This window comes from Macaca fascicularis, chromosome 4, assembly GCF_037993035.2.
Source record: "Macaca fascicularis isolate 582-1 chromosome 4, T2T-MFA8v1.1".
Lineage (NCBI taxonomy): Eukaryota > Metazoa > Chordata > Mammalia > Primates > Cercopithecidae > Macaca > Macaca fascicularis.
Window position 1 is genome coordinate 43,265,461 of NC_088378.1, and position 12,581 is coordinate 43,278,041.

Genomic DNA, 12,581 nt, shown 5'->3' on the forward strand with positions numbered 1-12,581 from the left:
AAAAAAAAAAAAAAAAAAGGATACAGAATAGCAGAATGGATTTTTTAAAAACCTACCAACCAAGTGTCTGCTGTCTTCAAGAGACTTACCTAACACATAAGACCTCACATAAACTTAAGGTAAAGGGGTGGAAAAAGATATTCCACACAAATGGAAACCAGAGCAAGCAGGAGTAGCTATTCTTAGACAAAACGGACTTTAAACCAACAACAGTAAAAATAGACAAGGACATTATATAATGACAGAAGGATTAGTACAACAGGAAGATATTACATATGCACCTAAATATATATGCATCTAACACTGGAGCTCCCAAATTTATAAAATAATTACTACGAGACCTAAGAAATGAGATAGATAGCAACACAATAATAGTGCAGGACTTCACTCCACTGACAGCACTAGGCAGATCATGAAGACAGAAAGTCATCAGAGAAAAAATAGATTTAAACTATACCCTAGAATAAATGGACCTAACAGATATTTATAGAAAATTCTACCCAATAACTGCAGAATATGCATTATTCTCATCAATACATGGAATTTTCTCCAAGACAGACCATACGATAGGCCACAAAACAAGTCTTAATACATTTAAGAAAATCAAAATCATATCAAGGACCTTCTCAGACCACAATGGAATAAAACTGAAAGTTAACTCCAAAAGGAACCCTCAAAACTATACAAATACATGGAAATTAAATAATCTGCCCTTGAATGATCTTTGGGTTAATAATGAAATCAAGATGGAAATTAAACAATTCTTTGAAATGAATAATAGTTACACAACTTATCAAAACCTCTGGGATACAGCAAAAGCAGTGCTAGGAGGAAAGTTCATAGCATTAAACGTCTACATCAAAAAGTCTGAAAGAGCACAAATAGGCAACCCAATGTCACACCTCAAGGAACTACAGAAACAAGAACAAACTAAATACAAGCCCAGCAGAAGAAAATAAATAGCAAAGATCATAGCAGACTGAAATAAAATGGAAACAAAGAGAACTACAAATGACAAATGAAACAAAATTTGTTTCTTTGAAAAGATCAGCAAAATTGATAGCTCATTAGTGAGACTAACCAAGAAAAGAAGAGAGAAGATCCAAACCAGTTCAACTAGAAATGAAACAGGGCCAGGCGCAGTGGCTCATGCTTGTAATCCCAGCACTTTGGGAGGCCGAGGTGGGCAGATCGCTTGAGGCCAGCAATTCGAGACCAGCCTGGCCAACATGGCAAAACCCTGTTTCTACTAAAAGTAGAAAAATTAGCTGGGCATGGTGGTGCACACCTGTAATCCCAGCTAGTTGGGAGGCTGAGGTACAAGAATTGCTTGAGCCTGGGAGGTAGAGGTTGCAGTGAGCCGAGATTGCACCACTGCACTCCAGCCTGGGTGACAGAGTGAGACTCGCTCTCAAAAAAAAAAAAAAAAAAAAAAAAAAAAAAAAAGAGAGAGAGAGAGAGAGAGAGAAATTGGAGATATTACAACGAATACCACAGAAATACAAAAGATCATTCAAGACTACTATGAACACTTTTATACACACAAACTAGGAAATCTAGAGATGGATAAATTCCTGAAAATATACAACCCTTCTAGATTAAATCAGAAAAGAAAATGGAAACTCTAAACAGACCAATAACAAGCAATGAGATTGAATCAGTAATTTAAAAAATTACCAACAAAAAAGTACAGTACCAGATGGATTCACTGCTGAATTCTACTAGACATCTAAAAAAGAATTAGTGTCAATTCTGAAACTATTCCAAAAGATAGAGAAAGAGGGAATCCTTCCTAAATCATTCTATAAAGCCAATATCACCCTAATACCAAAACCAGGAAAGGACATCACACAAAAAAAGAAAACTACAGACCAATATCTGTGATGAACATAGATGCAAAAATCTTCAACAAAATATTAGCTAACCAAATTCAACAGCCTTTCAAAAAGATAATCCACCATGATCAAGTGGGTTTCATACGGGTTTCATACCCAGGATACAGGGATGGTTTAACATACACAAGTCAGTAAATGTGATATATCACATAAACATAATTAAAAACAAAAATCATGTGATCATCTCAATAGACACGGAAAAAACATTTGACAAAATCCAGCATCGCTTTATTATAAAAACCTTCAGCAAAATTGCCATAGAAGGGACATAGCTGAAGGTAATAAAAGCCATATATGACAACCCACAGCCAACATTATACTGAATGGGGAAAAGTGTAAAGCATTCCCCTTGAGAACTGGAACAAGACAAGGATGCCACCTTTCACCACTTCTATTCAACATAGTACTGGAAGTCCTAGCCAGAGCAGTTAGACAAGAGAAAGAAATAAAGGACATCCAAATCGGTAAAGAGGAAGTCAAACTGTAGCTGTTTGCTGATGACATGATCATATATCTAGAAAACCCTAAAGACTCATTCAAAAAGCTCCTAGAACTGGTAAATGAATTCAGCAATATTTCAGGATACAAAATTAATGTACACAAATCAGTAACTCTGCTATACACCAACAATGACCAAGCTGAGAATCAAATCAAGAACTCAACCTCTTTTACAATAGCTGTAAAAACAAACAAATGAACAAAAACTTAGGAATATACCTTATCAAGGAGGTGAAAGATCTCTACAAGGAAAACTACAAAACACTGCTGAAAGAAATCATAGATGGCACAAACAAATGGAAACACATCCCATGTTCATGGATGGGTAGAATCAATATTGTGAAAATGACCATACTGCCAAAAGTAATCTACAGATTCAATGCAATTCCCATCAAAATACTATTATCCTACTTCACAGAACTAGAAGAAACACACCTAAAATTCATATGGAACCAAAAAAGAGCCCACCTAGCCAAAGCAAGGCTAAGCTAAAAGAACAAATCGTGTACGTAGACCAATGGAACAGAATAGAGAACCCAGAAATAAAGCCAAATACTAACAGCCAACTGATCTTTGACAAAGCTTACAAAAAGATAAACTGGGGAAAGGATACCCTATTCAATAAAAGGTGATGGGAAAACTGACAAGTCACATGTAGAAGAAAGAAACTGGATCCTCATCTCTCACCTTATACAAAAATCTACTCAGGATGGATCAAAGACTTAAATGTAAGACCTGAAACCATAAAAATTCTAGAAGATAACACTGGAAAAACTCTTTTAGACGTTGTCATGGACAAAGAATTCATGACTAAGAACTCAAAAGCAAATGTAAGAAAAACAAAAATAAATAAATAGGACCTAATTAAACAAAACAGATTCTGCACAGCAAAAGAAATATTCAGTATTGTAAACAGACAACCCACAGAATGGGAGAAAATATTTGTAAACTATGCATCTGACAAAGGATTAATATCCAGAATCTACAAGGAACTCAAACAAATCAACAAGAAAAAAATATTCCCATCAAAAAGTGGGCAAAGAACATAAATAGACAGTTGTCAAAAGAAGATATACAGTCAACAAACATATGAAAAAATGCTCAACATCACTAATTATGAGAAAAATGCAAATTAAAACCACAACAAGCTACCACCTTACTCCTGCAAGAATGGCCATAAATAAAAAATTAAAACAAAACAAAACAAAACAAAAAAACAGATGTTGGAGTGGGTGTGGTGAGAGGGAACACTTTTATGCTGCTGGTGGGAATGTAAACTAGTTCAACCACCATGAAAAACAGTACGGAGATTCCTTAAAGAACAAAAAGTAGAACTACCATCCAATCTAGCAATCCCACTACTGGGTATCCACCCAAAGGAAAATAAGTCATTATATTAAAAAGACACATGCACACATGTTTACAGTAGCACAATTCGCAATTGCAAAAATGTGGAACCAACCTAAATGCCCATCAACCAATGAGTAGATAAAGAAAATGTGGTATAGAGACAACATGGAATATTACTCAGCCATAAAATGGAATGAAATAATGGCCTTTGCAGCAACTTGGATGAAGCTGGAGGCCATTATTCTCAGTGAAGTAACCCAGGAATGAAAAACCAATTATCATATGTTCTAATTTATAAGTGGGAGCTAAGCTATGAGGATGCAAAGGCATAAGAATGATATAGTGGACTTTGGGGACTTACAGGGAAGAGTTGGAGGGGGTAAGGGATAAAAGACTACATATTGGGTACAGTGTACACTGCCCAGGTGTACCTGATGCACCAAAATCTCAGAAATCACCACTAAAGAACTTATCCATGTAACAAAAATCCACCTGTACCCCAAAACCTATTGAAATAAAATAAAAATTAAAACAAAGGGACCTAGACAAGCTACAACGCCTATCCTTAGAACAGTGCAGGTATTTTGGCGAGAATGAGGCCTGGAGTGGTCTCAGAATTTTGTGAAAGGTTCTGAGAGATGTCCAGGGTGGTATGTGCCTGTTCTCCTAGCAGCACACCTAATGGCTAAATATAGACTTGTAGCAGCTGACAGCAGCCTAGCACTTAATACATTTAGTACTTGAAAACCACCCTTTTGACTACATCATGGGAATTAAAGAATAAGTCATATAAGAAAAGTCTATGAAGTCAGCAGCTGAAAGATTGAGTGGAAACATGTTTTCAAAGCCACTTTGCACAGAAGCTTGATAAAAGAAGGGAGAGGGGATGGGGAGGAAACATAATAATGGAATATTTATGAGTGAAAATAAGAGGTAATGTAAATATTTATTGCATAATATTTAAATTATTGCCCACTTCAAAAGTAAAATCATAGTCAAATATCAGACACTTTAGCAGGATTAACGTCTGCTTCATCCTGCTTCACATATAATTTTCACAGTAGTTGCTTAAGAAATTTTAGCTTAGGCTGGGCATGGTGGCTCACGCCTGTAATCCCGGCACTTTGGGAGGCTGAGGCGGGCAGATCACGAGGTCAGGAGATCGAGACCATCCTGGCTAACACAGTGAAACCCAGTCTCTACTAAAAAATGCAAAAAATTAGTCTGGCATGGTGGCAGGTGCCTGTAATCCCTGAGGCTGAAGCAGGAGAATCACTTGAACCTGGGAGGCGGAGGTGGCAGTGAGCTGAGATTGTGCCACTGCACTCCAGCCTGGGTGACAGAGCAAGACTCTGTCTCACAAAAAAAAAAAAAAAAAAAAAAAAAGAAAGAAAAGAAAAAAAAAAGAGAGAAATTTTAGCTTAGTTTGTGAATATTGCAATCAGTCTTAAAGCTATGAACATTGTGTCCAACATGACACTGATTTGCCCATTTCCAATAATTTGTATTTACCTGGTCTCTCCTTTGAGAAGAGGAGTCACACCTATATAACTCATTAGAATATGCTTAGATGGCAGCCGTACACGGTGGCTGAAGCATTAGTATCTTTCAGTAGAGTAGGGTCTCCTTCAGGGTGTTCAGCTTCTACTGCTCAGCAGCAAATGTGTGACCAATTCACTATGTGTTGGGTTCTTGACTTAATAGGATGCTTAATTACTAACTTATATAAGCAAGTACGAGTACGTTTGTATGTACGCACATATTTAAATAAGGTTTTCTGATGTCATTAGACACTGAAAACATAAAATATATTTTATTAATAATTGCCAGAAATGTGCTATTAACACACATAGATGAATCTGTGAAAACCATGAAAAGATTTAGCACTTTGAGAGTTGTCCTGGCAAGATTTTCCAAGAGGCAGGCCCAGCAGATACTTAGGGCATCTGCAAAGCAGCAATTTTGTGAAGAAGATTCCTAATATAGGCCAGGCACGGTGGCTCACGCCTGTAATCCCAGCACTTTGGGAGGCCAAGGTGGGTGGATCATCTGAGGTCAGGAGTTCGAGACCAGCCTGACCAACATGGTGAAACTAAATGTCTCTACTAAATACAAAAAATTAGCCAGTCATGGTGTAGCATGCCTGTAATCCCAGCTACTTGGGAGGCCGAGGGAGGAGAATCGCTTGAATCTGGGAGGTGGAGGTTGCAGTAAGCTGAGGTTGCACCACTGCCCTCTAACCTGGGTGGCAGAGCAAACTCCATCTTAAAAAAGAAAAAAAAGATTCCAAATATAATATTATTTGTTAATTGATGATTTATAAAAACCAAAAAAAGCATTGAAGAAGTCATCATGGCTTCTGGATCTCAGCTTGGCGACAGCAGCAATGGAACCCATGGGAAAATAGAAAGCTGGTTCCCCCAAATTCCATCCTCGGAGATAGGCTCTCTGTGGAGTAAATCGTGGTTGAGTTCTTTGAGTGTATTTTGCCAATTGTGGAATACTGGTATAGGTTCGTTATCTTTCTATTGCTTGTCTAGTGTAGTTCATTCATACTTCTATCCCAGTGCCTCACCCAGTGTCTAGCATGGGTTAGTACTCATTATTTGGTGTTCAACTCCACAATTACTGACTCGCCCATTTCTCAGTGAAGTGGGATACAGCCTGGATCCCAACTGCAATTTGGTTTCATTTGTTCAGAGAAAAATAAACTTCCTTGAGACTTTTTCAGCCTAACAGTGGTAAACAATCACTCAAGTTGGCAGAAGAGGAGGCCTACTTAGTCACTGTACAAAGGTGGTTTTCAGTCCGGTTGCTGAGTACACAGTCCTGCCAGATTTAGTGACAAGCAGGCCTGAGCTGACCGAGTTGCTGGCTACATCTCCAGCGGTTCAGTAGGTGGCACTGCTGTTCTCTCTGTGCAGAAGCTGGCGGCCGCACGGAGGCTGTATGTTTGGGCAAGCAGGAATGCAAATCATCAGCTCAAAGCAGCCTTTCTGGGCAAGTGGCAACACAAACCCATTATCAGTGCGGTGGCAGCTGCTGCTGTTTGTCCCTGCTTGCAGGCAGTTTCAGAGTGAGGGCCTTTGGAATGTGACCATGAGACTGGAGACGTCAAGAAGCAAAGCCACTGGGCTAAAATAAGCAGGTTAGGAGTCAGTTATCTGGTTCTCCACAGATGTGTCCAAGAGCAGCTGGGAGGCTGAGACGGCAGGCAGGCCTTTCCTTCTTATAAGTCTGGTCTGGAAAATCTCATCAACCTGGCCAACTCTCTAAAGCCCCATCTTGGAACCAAGTCAGCAAAAATCTAGAATATCTTGAACTGGTGGCAGAATTATATTTGTTATACCTATGAGCTGTCTTTTCCTGGTCAGTCTTGATTTCTAATGTTCTGTTTTCTGACTGATATAAGAGTATTAGGCTTTGTCCAACCAGATTTTCACTTGTGGTTTAGAAAATATGGTTACCATAATTACCCTTCATTTCCTGACAGCTGAATCTCAATTGATATTATGGACTGACTGTGTCCCCCTCAAATTCATATGTTGAAATCCTTACTCTGAAACTGATGGTATTAGGAAGTGGGGCCTTTGGGTAATAATAAGATCATGGGGGTGGAACCCTCATGAATGGGATTAGTGTCCTTATAGAAGAGACCTCAGAGAGATCTTTTGCCCCTTCTGCCATTTGAGGTCATCGTGAGAAGATGGCTGTCTATGAAGAAGCAGACCTCACACACACTGAAACTTCCGGTATCTTGATATTGGACTTCTCAGCCTCCAAAGGGAGGCAAGAGTGAGGTAGCCGTGAGTCTCTCAAATTTAAGTGGATACAAAGCAACTGCTCAGAGAGCTGGATCCACATGTGTGTCACCATATCTGTGTCTGACAAATATATGCTGCCCCTTCGCCTCCTTCTAGGGTTGGCGTTATTAACTTATTATGACACACTTTCCTCCCAGACCAGTTTTGGCCTCAGACAGATTCTTTGGCACATAGGATAAAACTTACTTGCACAGTTTCAACCATGGTTGACCTTTAATATTTCCATTATATCAGATAATGATAAAGGTCAAAATCTTAGCTAAAATAAAAAATCTGATCCTCCATAGCTGGCTCTTAAATAAAACAGAAACTCAGAGGAGCCCAAATCATAGAGCCCAAATATTAGAGCTCAAAGGAAATATGATGCATCTTCAGAATCTCAAGATAATGAAATTGATGCTCAAGAGACAAGCTGGATGGGAATTCTGCTTCTTGTAAGGGTAGAATCAGTTGTTGCAGGGTAACCCTGCATCCAAGAGTAACTAGGAGAACCTGACAAAACATGTAGAATGTCTGTTGGAAGGCACTGGAGAGCTACCTAGGCAACAAAAACTTGAAGGGTCAAGAAAAGCAAAAAGAGAAATGAAGTAACATTCAGACTGGCTTTCCCCTTGAAGGTTCTTGCAAATATGCAACCTGTGACTGAGGATCAGATGCTAAGCAAAGCATCCTTCAGTTTCATGGGACACCAGAAACAAAAATTGGATTTTAGAGACAGTGAATGGTTTAGGGCCTTGGCAAACACTCCATGCTTTTAGTTGGGACCCTCAAAAGATTACACTACAGAAAATAAAGTTCCCCAAAAAGTATGAAGCCCAACTTCAAACACCTCAGTTTATGATTGGGTGGGATAATTGGTTCCATCTTAACTGCCTGCTGGGAGCAAAAATAAGTACTCTCTTCAGGAAGATAACACTATCCAGAGATTTAAATCATCTCAATTTTTCTTTCTTCCTTTTTTTTCCCCCAGGAACTGCCTTGCATTCAAACAAAAAATATCTAGTATATCTCTAGGCAAAATTGCTGAAAACTAAGATAAAAAGCACTTAAGATATCCAGATATTGCAATGATCGGATGTGGACCTGAAAATAATTGTGATTTGTACATTCAATAAATTAAACAATGAGATAGAGAATTGTACAAGAAAACTGGAAACTATAAAAAAATAAGATACAATGTCTAAAACTGGAAAATATGATAGCTGGAATTAAGAACTCAATGAATTGGTATAACAGTGGCTTAGATATAATTGAAGACAGAATGATCATAGGATGGATGATGAATCAGAAGATAGGAGTAAAGGATTAGATGGAGTTAAAATGTTCTAAGGCCTTGCTTTGGCCAGGAAGTGGCAAAATAATATTATTCTTTAGACTTTAGTAAGTCAAAGATGAATGTTGAAATGTCTGTGGTGTCCACTAAAAGCTTAAGGAAAAATTGAATAACTAAAAATAGCTAACAGAGAGGGGAATATGATAATAAAAATAATAAAAATAGATAATCCAAAGTCCAAAAGAATTTAAGAAGAAAGGAATAAAAATAAACATAAAACAGATGGCACAAGTATAAAATAAATAGCAAGGTGATGAGTTTAATTTTATACATAAGAATCAAAATCTCTAATTAGAAGACAAAAATTGTCAGATGAGATAAAACAAACAACATAAAACAAGCCTCTATATTGTACAGAAGTACATATTGCAAGTTAAAAGAATTTGGGAAAATTGAAAATAAAAGCGTGGAGAAAGATACAGCATGAAAATATTAACCACAAGAAAGCTCATGTACCTATACTTCTAGCAAAGTGGACTTTAAGGCAATAAGCAATACTACAGATAAAAATAGATAATTCATAACAAAGTGGTCAATCCAACATAAAGATATACAAGTATAAATTTTTATACACCTAATAATAAGACAACACCTAATAGAACAAAATGGAGACATATGAAAATCTACAATGAGCTGGGCGCAGTGGCTCACGCCTGTAATCTCAGCACTTTGGGAGGCCGAGGCAGGCGGATCACAAGGTCAGGAGAATGAGACCATCCTGGCTAACATGGTGATACCCCGTCTCTACTAAAAATACAAAATTAGCCAGGCCTGGTGGCACACACCCGTAATCCCAGCTACTCTAGAGGCTGAGGCAGGAGAATTGCTTAGAACCCGGGAGGTGGAGATTGCAGTGAGCCGAGATTGCGCCACTGCACTCCAGCCTGGGTGACAAAGCAAGACTCCATCTCAAAACACAACAACAACAATAACAGAAAAACCAAAAACTACACTGATAGTAAGAGCTTTAACTGACAGGACTGAATATATTGGTCAATGGACCAAAAACTGGTCAATAGTTTGGTCAATGGACCAAAAATAAACAAATGAATAATCAACAAGGGTAAAGAAGATTTGAACAACAGGATTAATAAAATGACCTAACTGATACATATAGAACACTGCCCGCACTCAACAATTGCAGGTGGAACATTTACCAGAATTGACTATATGTGAAACTGTATAGTTTCAACATGTTTCAAATGATTTAAATCATACAGTATAGTCCATGACTGTAACACAATTAAACTATTAATTAAAAGATAAAAGTTAAGTAGAAAATTTCTAATGTTTAGAAATGAATCAGTATACTTTTAAACATATGTGAAGGATGAAATCATAGAGAAAATTTAAAAATATTTTGAATGGAGTGATAAGAAACATAATAGATCAAAACTTGTGGGATGCAGTTAAGGCCATTCTTAGGTAGTCTTAAATGCATTTATTGGGATAGGGGAAGGAAGCAAATGAATGATCTAAGACTCTAGCTCAAGAAATGAGAAAAAGAACAACAAATTAAGTATTAAGAAATTAACACAATGAATTAAATAGAAAACAAATGTACAATAGAGAAAATAAAATAGAGAAAACCAAAGGCCAATATTTGGTCTGTAAACAATGTAATATAATTGATAGCTTTCTGATAAGACATAAGGAGAAGACATTATCACTATCAGGAGTGGAAAATACTGCAGATAATACAGGATTTCCAAAATTAACAGAATATAATAAACAATTTGTGCCAATAAATATGAAAATTAAGATGCAATAGATTAATACCTTGAAAAATATAGCATACCACAACTGACACAGAAAATTGAAAACATATTAAAGAAAATTAAATCCACAATTTAAATCCTTTCCACAAAAACTCCAGATCTAGATAACTTAACCAAAGAATTCTTCTAAATATTTAAGAAAAAAAAAGAACGCTCAACATATACAAACTTTTCCCCAAAAATAGAAAAGTAAGGCATACTTCCCAACTTATAATGACAAGAACATTGTAAAAAAATGAAAATTACAAAGAATCTCTCTCATGAACATAGATGCAAGAATCCTAAACAAAATACTAGCAAACCAAATCCAGTAATGTACAAAAGAATATTACTTTTTTACTAACCTGATTGTTCTAAAAATGCAAAGTTAGCTTGACATTTGAAAATCAATCACTGTAACCCACCTCATTAACAGAAGAGAAAAATCATGGTTATCTAAACAGAAACAGAAAATGCATTTGACAAAATTCACACCTATTTATGACAAATACTCAAAGCAAATTAGAATGAAAGTGAATGTCCTTAATCTGATAGAAAATGTCTACAGATGCCATATAGTAAACATTCTATTTAATAGCAAAATACGTAAGCTTTCCCTTGAGATCAGGAATAAGCTAAGAAGTCCACTATCACCGTAAATATTCAAATTCTACAAGAGGTCCTTGTAAGTACAATAAGGCAAGAAAAATTAATAAAAGAGACAATGTGTGGAAAGGGAGAAAAAAATGCCATTATTTCTAGATGATATGATTGTGTGTTTAGAATATCCAAAAACATCTACAAATAGCCTATTGTAATTAACTAGTGGATCTGATGAGGTTGCTAGCTACAAGGACAATAATAAAAAAATTATATTTCTGTATATCAGCAGCAAAGAATTAGGAAGTGAAATTTTAATAACTGTATCATTTTCAATTGTATCATAAAACATCAAACATCTAGAATTAAACCTAATGAAAAATAAACCAAGACACCAAGAAAATATAAAATGTTACTGAAAATAGTCAAAGAAGAACTAAATAAATTGAGATATTTACCACATTCCTGGATTGGAAAACTCAGTATTGTAAAAACCTCAATTCTCTTCAAATTGATTTATACATTAAATTCAATCCCCATAAAAACCCCAGTGTGGGTGTGTTTGTGTGTGTAGATTGATAAGCTGATTCTAAATTATATATGGAAGTAAAAGGGCTAAGAAGTTAAAAATACTTTGAAGAACAACAAAGCGGGAAGACTTACATTACCAGCTATAAAGATTTATTATGAAGCTACAGTAATTAAAATTATATGGTATTGGTACAAGGATAAACAAATCAACTGAACAGAATAGAGTTTAGAAAAAAGACACACAGAGGTCAGGTGCAGTGACTCATACCTATAATCCCAGTACTTTGGGAGGCCAAGGCATGTGGATCGCTCTAGCACAACAGTTCCAAACCAACCTGGAGAACATGGAGAAACCCTGTCTCTACTAAAATTACCAAAATTAGCCAGGCTGGTGATGTGCTCCTGTCGTCACAGCTACTCAGGAGGCTGAGGTGGTAGGACCACTTGACCCAGGATGCAGAGGTTGCAGTAAGCTGAGATTGCTCCACGCCACTGCACTCCAGCCTGGGCCACAGTGAGACCCTGTCTCAAAAAAAAAAAAAAAAAAAAAGAGAGAAAAAAACACATATACACATGAACATTCAGTTTATGACTAAAATAGCACAAAGATGACAAAAACAGAATACAAATGTATTTGTCAAAAAAGGTAAAAGATTGATAAATTGAGCACTATTAAAATTGATAAATTCCTTTCATCAAAGTATATCATTAAGAGAATAAAAAGGTAAACCACAGAATAAGAGAACTGATTTGTAATTGTGTTAATAAAGTACTACTTTCCAGAAATATAAAG

At 36.6% G+C, this 12,581-nt stretch overlaps 1 protein-coding gene across 1 annotated transcript in view; it reads right to left on the bottom strand.

Annotated features, from left to right (window-relative positions):
- Nucleotides 1–10,502: 10,502 nt before the first annotated feature.
- The window catches only part of TXLNB (taxilin beta), a 63,945-nt gene continuing 61,866 nt past the window's right edge, over nt 10,503–12,581 (bottom strand). Inside the window, exon 8 of the mRNA XM_074037145.1 lies at nt 10,503–12,310. Coding sequence (XP_073893246.1) covers nt 12,203–12,310 — 108 coding nt within the window. The 3' untranslated portion in view covers nt 10,503–12,202. The remainder of the gene's footprint in view (nt 12,311–12,581) is intronic.